Raw genomic sequence first — 9,892 nt, forward strand, 5'->3', positions numbered from 1 at the left:
GTGATGATGGTATCCATTTTACGTACCTGTTTAATCTGCTTCACTTAACCTGAAAGCACTCAACTTCGGTGTCAACACAAACCATACTCGCCACGCCGCACGCCCAAGTGCTCAGCTAGTCAATGCCCACGCCACGTCGGCTTGACTCCTGGTCCGTCGCTTCTCCAGGACCCCTCATCCGCAGGATCGAAAGCACCTCAGATGTTAGCCCTCCACTTGTCCACCTCAGCAGCCGGTGCCCCCGCTCCTGGCGACGCTCGCTGGACCAGGTCCACTAGCGGTCGCAGCATACCGCGCGTCCGGCCGTCCACCGGCCCACCGCGATCCCGACGCTGCCCGGTTCACCTCCGCGGCACCACCCCGCCTTCCTCTGCCCCCCCTGTTCCTGACTTCCTGTGTTCCAGCGGCGGCCCCTTCCCCTTCCACCATCGCGGCTGCTCTAGCTCTACTCCTCCTCGCTCGACGCTCGTCCCCGGTGCGCTTTTCGGGAGGCTCACCTCGCCGTTCTCTAGGGTTCGGGCGACGTCGGACGCCGGAGGGAACGGCGGCGGCTGGAGCGCTCCGCTCCGTGGAGGCCGAAGACGAAGGGGGCGGCGGTTTGTGCATGGGAGACGCTGGCGCGGGGGCTTCAGGACTTCCTCGGCGTGCTAGGTTGCGTTACCTTTCGAAGGGAAGCTCTCGCTAGATATTGCTAGCAGTAGCCCTGTCATGTTTTTTTATGCATGTGTTGCCTTTCAAACGGACGCTCTCGTTAGATATTGCTAGCATCCTGTCATTGTTTGTCATGATTTTTTATGCATGTGCTTGGCCGCTTGGGTGCTATAAAATAATAGCCTACGAATTTGTTTGTTTATTGATCCGGATTGGTGTTTGACTAAATAGTTAAGTAGTCATTATCACTCTGTCATCTTCGTCAAGGTGATAGAAGAGATAGGGTATGAATAGAGAGTTTTGAGTAAAGTTGTTTCCATCGTTTGTGCATGTGCGGAACCAGGTATGTTAGTAAGTCGGAAACATACAATTTTAATGAAGTATAATTTGCTGAGAAGAGCTATTGCATTGGGGGTCAGAAGAGTAGAGTAATTATTGGACGATGATGCATGCTTTTTGGACATTGGCATTGATAATATAATTATTTTTCTTCATTTTGAGATGTGGCATCGTGGCCTTTGAGAATGATGGTAAACTTTATTAATATATGGTTGTGTTCCAGTATTCAAAATTGAGCTTCTTGGAAATGATGGTGAACTTTACACTATGTTATTGACATGGTACCCTATTCTTTATACCACTCACCACGTAATGATGGTTAATATGTACATATTCCGAAATTAATGAGATAGATGATTAATATTGCGATATCCTTCAAACTTTGGAACCTCTAGTGACTGTATTTTGCATCGAAATTGTTTATCTTTTTGTAATTGGTAGAAGATGTCAAAGGGTTACTTACAGATTGTTCAACCAAAGATCCTTCTCTCACTTTAGTATTTTTGGATTTGAATTTCTCAACTAGGTTTGTCTTTGTTCCATTTGGTCATATGTTTTCCTTTCACCTGTCCATTGTATCTCTCTTTGTGACTTCCCTGATATAAAAGGTCTGGTAGTTTATATTTTTTCCCCCTAAAGACAATACATTCCATTCAGAGATGGAATCTGGAAATCATCAGCTAGCATTTCAAAAGTTCTCATTGCTTACATAAGGAAAAAGATTCTGTATGGATGGTGGAAGTTAACATTTTTTTTGGCGTGCAAATTGTATACACATAAACGAAATCCAACTGAATTGGATACTTTGATTCATGTGCATATGTTTCTGTTTGTTCTACAATTATATTCCTGTGGTTTGAGTTCCTCTGAGACTAATGGTGTATAGTTGTTTTTTTTACAGGAAAAGGAAATGCTGTAGAATTGTTTGGATCCTGTTGGTGTAGTTCAGTCTCTAATGCACCATCTTGAACTCCATATGCAGCTCACGGCCCTGCAGATGGTGTTGCACAATACTACCAAGAACAGTTGGAAATTACTGGAAGGTTTTAGTGAAATGGACACACTGACACATCGTGGTTTCCTTCCTGCTATATCTACGGTTCGTTGTGTACTCTTCCTCTGATCGTGGCATGGACAAAAAGTCAAAGAGAAAATACTTGCAGGAAAAAAATTGCAGCATCCCCCCCCCCCCCCCCCCCCCAAAAAAAAAATGAAGCATTTCGCATTTCTTTTATCTATAGATCATCCTACTTGCAGGAAGAGCGTGAGACAGTTGCCTGAAAAGAGATTTGGGCTATCCAATCATGTAACATTGCAAACATGGTTCTTTTTGGTGCAAAAGTTTATGGCTCAGTAAGGAGTGGCTCCCTGCTTATTATTGCTTCTGCCTTGGATTCTCCACTGGACTTCTTACCCGAGTTTATATTGTAGTTTACTGCCTTTTCTGTGCAAACACAAAGTCCATACATTATTACATACAGATACCCAGCTTGTAAAAGGCGCATGCAACCTCTGGTGAGTGACATACTCTTACTTCTATTTCTTGCATTCGATTCCATTTGAATAGAATGATCAAGCGTTTCATTGTCCTTTGCTATCTTCAACATCTCTTCCATATTGTCGCTATATTAATTCAGCATATCGAACTAGAACAACATGTAAAAGAAAATAAAGTACTTCCAGTTAAATAACAAATGGATAAAAGTAATGGCCTTCTATTCCAATTTTAGGTGTGTAACATTTGTTCTTGGGAGACCGGACATTGGTCACAATTATGTTTTTTATGATGTTATTTGTGGGAGCTGGTACTTCAATAGGTCGAGGTCCTATTACTTGCAATTTTTTACTACTTTACCACAATCTGTAATGCAGGTTATAGTAATTTTTGCTTACCTGTGCAATACTTGGCCTTCAAATCATCCTAGAATCTGCATGCTCATTGGTATGCAATGTAAGTCTACATCTCTTCCTAATCCTGTAAAAGAACTCGACAGGGGTGGGGGAAAGACCGCCCCCGCAGCTTTGCTAAGAAGAAACCTCAGCGAAATCAGCCAAGAAAACCTCTGAACCCTGGCCTCACTCTATAAGGCCTGCACCCTTGCTGCAGGCTGGCACCCTGCCACTATTCTTTTGGGTGTGCAAGCCGGGATTTGAACCCTGGTTGGCTGGTACCACTACTTGGTGACCAACTACCGTACTACTAGTGCGTTTGCTCTTATCTCAATCCTCCCTGCCTGTCTGGCACAGTAGACATAGCGAATGGGTCAAGGACGACCAGTTTCTGTATGAAGAGTGATTACTGGAATTGCAGCTTTTACTTTTGAACCTTTCTGTAGCTGGTACTGATGATATTAATTATTTTGCTTTCCAGGGAGATGAGTTCTGCTTGACAAAAGAGCAGGAAAACTGGGTTGTCAATATTATGCTCTCAGTGACACTGGTGAAGCTTCTCCTGGGACAATGATTGCTTAACATTCACCAATGAAATAGTTAAGGCCTATGCACAGGATCACCTTTTTGATGTTATCACCAACGTTATTGGGCTTGTGGCTGCACTTCTTGCTATTTAGGTTCAAGCCTGGATTGTCCCAGTTAGAGCTATTGTAAGTTTTTAGGGGATCGTGCATGAGCACGTTTTTCATTAAGAAGGAAGGAGAACTGTTACAAACTCGGCGTCGAAGTTAACCCAGGTTACCGCCGCACCCGAGCGAGCACAAACTAAAACCGACAGTGAAACTGACAGTGAGCACGAGGTTGTAATTACACTGAACCAGATTTACGACGAGAAGGAAAGCAAGAGCTTCAGCTTCAGACCACCGCCAAGAGCGAGCTCATTGTAAGTGATCTGTGCTTCTGTATTATATATGACATAAGCTACTCAAGTAATTTCATTGATAGATCACAACCATGTGATGTGCATGGTGTAGGCATCTGATGAACTTAATAACTCCAAAGATTTTTTTTTTCTAAAAAAATTCTTCAGGTGTAGTGACCAAATGACAGAGTATGATTTCTTTCATAAACTGGCGTGCCTACATTTTCTCATAAGCTGCACCTTACATGCTTACAATAGACACAGTTGGGCCCTTTATTAATTCAATTCTAACAAAAGGATAACCAAAAAAAAAAATCTGTGACTTCAAACAAGAAAGGACGATGGGCTCCAACTTTAGATTGACTTGATACAAAATTCAGGGGTAGGCATTGCCATACCCAGATCCAGCACCTTTACCGCCGCCAGCCCCACCGTTGTAGCTGTTCCCTGTGCCACCACCATTGCCATTAGCATTTGCACCTGCATAACTTGGTCCGTTCCAATACCTGTTAGCATAGCTAGAGCCTGATCCGATGCCACTACCAGAACCTTGAGCATTGGAGTCCCAAGAACCTCCAGCTTGACCACCACCTCCACCCCCACCAGTACCACCAGCATCGGAAGATTCTCCACTACCACTATATGTACTACTCCCTGAACCTGACCCTAACCCTACACCCCATGCAGACCCGGCATTTTGGCTAGTTCCACCACCTGCGCCACCCCCTCCAGCACTTGCATGGGCACCATTCGGACCACTCTCACCTAATCCGGTGCCGCCCCCTCCCCCTGATCCCGCACCAGTCACATATCCGCCACCCCCTCCCCCTCCTTGTCCTGACCCATCAGCACTAGAGTATCTAGCCACCCTCACAGCATTTGCTAATCCCATGCTCATGAGAACAATGAGCCCCAGTGATATTAGCTTTGTGCCTGCCATTGTGAGCTACCGCTAGAGAGTAGTACTTGAGTTGAGATGAGTTCCAGTGAAGTCTGCTTGGGTATTTATAGTGCTTTGGGCCATGCAGTGGTTCTTTATCTTAATAGAGCATGCACATTAATGATAGTGGTGTTTCAATAGAAGACCAAGTGGAGGCTTTTAATATTCACTGGATGGAGCTTCTTGACTTGACCATTAAGTACATGCAACTATGCAAGTAACGAAGTGGTTACAATTTACGTTTTGTCTTGGCACTAGTATCTTTTTAGGCTCTCGATGACATGCTGAAGTCCTAGCTTCAAGTCATCTCCATAGATTATCGATGGCATAAAGTTTTAGTATTTGATACTACCATTTTTGGTGTTTGGAAGACTCATTGAAGCTAAACCTAGCTCTTGCTCCGAGTAATTCAGTTTATTTGCTTAAACCATTCTACATCACCTTCTGATAAGTACAATTACTATTCTCTATGCATCCACCTCCATAACGTAAGATTAACCTCTCCCTCCCAAATTAATAACTTAAGGAGCTGTCCTATATCATACTATTTTACAGCATTCTAGACAAGCCCTAAGTTCGATCAACCTTATAGGGAAATACACCAATATTTACGACAACAAATTAGTATCACCAGACATATCATGAAATATATTTTTCTAATATGCCTATTTGGTGTTATGGAGGTACTATTACCTTTCCTACAAAGTTGGCCAAATTAAAAAATTCAAAATAGATTGTAAGAATTGATTTTTGTAGAACGGAGGTAGTACTATTTTTAATCTATTAATATACTCCCTTCGTCCGAAATAGAATGGAAGTCTCGCTTGAGTGAAACGATCCTAAGTTTGACTAGGTTTATAAAAAATAATATCAACATTTGTATCTTCAAATATGTTTATTATGCAAATATATCCCAATATCAATCTAGTAATACTTATTAGTTATTACAGATAAAAAATATCAGTACTTTTTTTAGTATATTTTTGTTTAAACTTAAAATTATCTGACTTCTCAAGAAATGAGATTTCTATTCTTTTTAGGATGGAGAGAGTAAGCACTCACATCATACTATTTATTTGACTGACCCATCCTCCTATAATTCCAATATAATATCACATTAGCTTTTTATTAGATTCTTTCATTAGCTTGCCCTGTTTTGACAATATCAAATGTAATGATGATCTAGTTTTTTTTTTCTAAGAAAATCTGAGGCAACGTATGGGTTATTCTTTTAGTTCACTTAGACGTCGTGTCTCCTTGTGTGCTTATATAGGGTTCTTGGACTAAGGACCATACAATACAAAACTGAAAAAAAAAATATGGTTAGCAAATTCCAAGCTCTAATACAGAATCCATGTTACCCGACCTGAGAACAACAGGAAAAATTGCATCTTCCACAAGGATTATGGGTCCTCGTGGTAATGTAAGTTTTTTTAATTGGCTTTCTGTTTGTAATAAATTGTTTCGGTTGAAAAAACTACAAAAATCATGTATACTACAATATCCTCAAATATACATGTATATGACTTTCATTGCTTACATATGCGTTTGACAATTCTCTCCAGCACAGTGAAACTTGTACAGCTGGTGACAGACACGACAATCAAAAGATAACGAGATCACCCATAATAATGAGGCTCATGGTTTAACTAGTTTTTGTGATCAGCTTCTAGCATTCTACTCAGAGTGGAACTAGTAAACGACGACCTGCACTACGTCTTGACTTCATGTTTGAATATCAACACAGGCATCCGCTGATCACCAGAAGAATTCTTTCCTCCTGCAGTGGTTGACGTTGCAGAGGCGACCTCGAGTTTTTCGCAACAGGCATGGACCTAAAGACGATCTCGATGTAAGAGAAACAAGTTGCAGTACTAGTACAATGCAAGCTGTAAGAAATCTTGAACCCTAAGTGTCCACTTCCAGTAGTTGGATCAAAGGGGACGCCGGGCAGATTGTCTGGCTTACCTTAACATACGCAGTGTTACCTGCGTTTAATTCTGAGGAATTAACGCAATCATGAGGAATTAACACAGTGTTACCGAGAGTAGTTACCTTTGCCTTTGGAATTTGAATGCTAATACGATCAGGCTACTAATTTTCTTTTTACATAGGCCTTGTCTGTTGTGCAATAACTTTGTGATGGCACCAGGCGACTCCGACTCGATTGCATTGGTCTTATCAATTGCACTACGCAATCAATGACAACTCAACCTAAAACGTTGTGCTAATCAATGTGAGGCCCCGGCTCCAATGCAAAGTGGCGTGGCGCAAATAATGGGTTTCAAGGTCAATTCAATCTTTCAAGTTTTATTTGCTTCACATTTGCAGCTCGCGACATATGAGGATTTAGAACATGGTCGAAGACGATGCTGGAAAACGTCCACTCCCTGGTTGGTCAGTCGGCATCGCCAAATTTTCTTCAGAAGCTCACGTACCCTCCGCTGGATCGGAACCACTAGAAGGCTGTGACTCTGTGAGGCGCACGGCGCGGGCGGGCGTACACATTCGGTTCCTTTGCCACTACTTCGTTGAGGCCTTGTTTGGATGTAGTGAGATTCGTATCAATCCACATGTATTGAGCTGGGTTAGAGTGGAACTTGAACTAAATTCCACCTCAATCCACTCCAATACATGTGGATTGAGATGAATCCGACAACATCCAAACAAAGCCTGAGGTGGATTTGGATACCGTCCTTCCTTGCGCCTGTGCGCGGTGCGCCATGCCTCTGCGGGAGGCCCACGACATTGGTGACGTCTTGCAGGAGCTGGCTGCCTCGGATCGAGCGTGCCTTCGTCCACCTTGAATACGAGTTCATTCACCACTCCGAGAATGCTCGGTCGCATGTATGACAATTACCTTACTGAAAAGTAAAGTGCGATTTGCAGAGCTTGATGAATCTTACAGTGGTCGATGGGTACTCCAGAAAGTTGACGAGCGTTGCATACGTGTACGAACCTTATGCCTCGTATAGGTTACTTCCTGTGTTCAAATTGCAAGATGATCTGATTTTTCTAGATACAAGCTATACAACTAGACATTATATCTAGGTAAATAGCAAAAGTGATGTAAAAGTTAGAACAAAAAAAACTTAAAATTCGGATGTTTCGTCAAAGAAAACTTATAATTTGGATTCGGGATGGAGGTAGTACAAGATAAGAGTCATAATTGGTTTGTTCAGTTCAAGATATGTGCTTTTTTTCTATAGCTATACACTTAGACATTATATCTAGGTGCATAGTAATAGCTATGTGTATCTAAAAAAGCAAGAACAAGTTACAATTTGGAATGGAGGGAGTACGAGATAAGATTCATAATTGGTTTACTATCCCGTCCATGATATGTGTTTATAGGAGTTATTAGAATAGCACATCTGCACATGTCCAATCACGGTATAGTCTTATTCTAAAACCTATTGAAAGTTTGAAACGTTAAATGATCAAGATACACAATAGGAGAGGGGGTTGTGAATTGGGGTACTCTAAATTTCTTGTGGAAATCAGACCTATTGCTTAGCTTATTTCTCCCTAGTGCCTAATGCAGTTTTGCACACTAGTTCCAATCTACTCTTACAGGACAAAAATGTAAATTGCATGAAAATCAATGGTCAAAGTAAAGAAAAGGTTAGGAACACATCGATGTTTTTTCTAAGTATCGTAGAGTCGACACTCCCCACTAGTCCTTGCTCGAGCAACTTGCAAGGTATTGTGCGCTCTCACTTGATCTGCACAAGGTCCAAGTGATCTCTAATTGTTGATCCTTCTCCACTCTGAAATGGTGGATCACCAAACATTGTGAACTAATGAGTTGGGCCTCTCTCAATCACCATTGAGTGATCCCCAAGCTCCACAACACCGCCAAGCTGTCTCGGTGATGCCGATCACCAAGTGTAATAATCAAGAACTCTCACTTGATCTAACCAAGCCTAGTGAGAAGAGTGAATGCACACTTGCTACTCCATATAAGCACTAACTGATGTGGAACTAGATCCATTTGAAAGCTTACAAAAAAGCTTTCTATCAAGTGCTCATTGACCTCAATCGCACTCCAGATGGATGGGTTATGACCTTTTTAATGAAGTATTGTTGAGCTGCCGACGATCCGGATGTTGGGCTTCGATGAGCTTGCACTCCAAGATCGGTCTTGTGCATGGTGTATCCATGTCGTATTTGTTGTAGAGGCCATATGAAGCATCTTTCCCAACTTCACACCATCATCATCATTGTTCCTAAGCATACTAAAAGTAACAACATTAGATATCATCATTTTCTTATTTATATCATTATGCAAATATAGGAACGAGCTCACCTTGTATTCAATGGTCATATTCTTAGGTGTCATGTCCACATCACTAACAAAGTCCTTAATCTTCAATTAGTAAATCTCAATAATTCCAATAGGCCAAAGCACTCTCTTGGATGCCCAATGATGTAGCAAACCTGAAAATTCCAAGAGATCTATAATGTACGAGATAGAGGGGTACATATAGGCTCACCCAAAAAAACTAGCCATTACAACTCCACTCAGCCGAAATGTACTCATCAAGAAACTTCGATGGCACTTTTGGATGACCACTAGAGAAATTCGGTGCCTCTCCAATGGTTGGTTCTTGTTCATAGCTTTCTCCGGTGCTTCTCCTTTGGTACCATTGAAAAAATCCAATGCCTCAAACAACCTTTTATTTTTGGCGGCTCGAAAGCTACAACGATCCTCTAGCGACCCCACAGGAGAAATCCAGTGGTTATAGGAGCTCTCTAGAAACTGTGCTGATTCACTATAGGGAGCCAAGTCAGGGGGACCTGTGGCTCGGGCGATGCTACCAAAGAAGGCATTGTCTCTATGGTAGAAATCCAGGAGTGCCTAAAGCTATCACTGGAGCTGTAGTAGTTGTTGTTGACGAGAGTTGGCTTGCCTGTGATCTGACTAAAAGTAGTAGAGAGGCTCCAAGATGCGGTAGTGATAGGAACAAGGAGTTGACTAGGGGAGGGGATTGAATAGTCGATTCAAAATTCTAATTACAATGGCTAACCGATGAGAATAACAAAATGAAACTAATCGATCTATAACACAAGCACCTAACAAAAGCTCATATCTAAGGTATCGATCTAGTGGGAGCTCTCCTACACAATATTAGTTGGTAGGGTCA

At 42.1% G+C, this 9,892-nt stretch overlaps 1 protein-coding gene and 1 long non-coding RNA gene across 6 annotated transcripts; one reads left to right on the plus strand and one right to left on the minus strand.

Moving 5' to 3' along the window:
- LOC110430282 lies at nucleotides 233–7,645 on the plus strand. Of its 5 annotated transcripts, XR_002447599.1 has the most exons (6): nucleotides 233–2,089; nucleotides 2,248–2,505; nucleotides 3,362–3,826; nucleotides 6,493–6,636; nucleotides 6,860–6,981; nucleotides 7,077–7,645. It is a non-coding gene; the product is annotated as an uncharacterized LOC110430282 (long non-coding RNA). The 5 variants fall into 5 exon arrangements; XR_002447600.1 differs by lacking the exons at nucleotides 6,860–6,981; nucleotides 7,077–7,645 and having other exon boundaries at nucleotides 234–651; nucleotides 1,892–2,089; nucleotides 6,493–6,854; XR_002447598.1 differs by having other exon boundaries at nucleotides 235–2,089; nucleotides 6,860–7,645.
- Nucleotides 3,947–4,795, minus strand: LOC8072555 (putative glycine-rich cell wall structural protein 1). Its single transcript, XM_002441179.2, has one exon. The coding sequence runs from the start codon at nucleotides 4,743–4,745 to the stop codon at nucleotides 4,182–4,184; it is 564 nt and encodes a 187-aa protein (XP_002441224.1). The 5' UTR covers nucleotides 4,746–4,795; the 3' UTR covers nucleotides 3,947–4,181.

The sequence above is a fragment of the Sorghum bicolor genome, chromosome 9 (assembly GCF_000003195.3).
Source record: "Sorghum bicolor cultivar BTx623 chromosome 9, Sorghum_bicolor_NCBIv3, whole genome shotgun sequence".
Taxonomy (NCBI): Eukaryota; Viridiplantae; Streptophyta; class Magnoliopsida; order Poales; family Poaceae; genus Sorghum; species Sorghum bicolor.

Bases quoted from the DNA above. Each gene is read 5' to 3' on its own strand.
- LOC8072555 (XM_002441179.2), bottom strand. From the start codon at position 4,745: ATGGCAGGCACAAAGCTAATATCACTGGGGCTCATTGTTCTCATGAGC.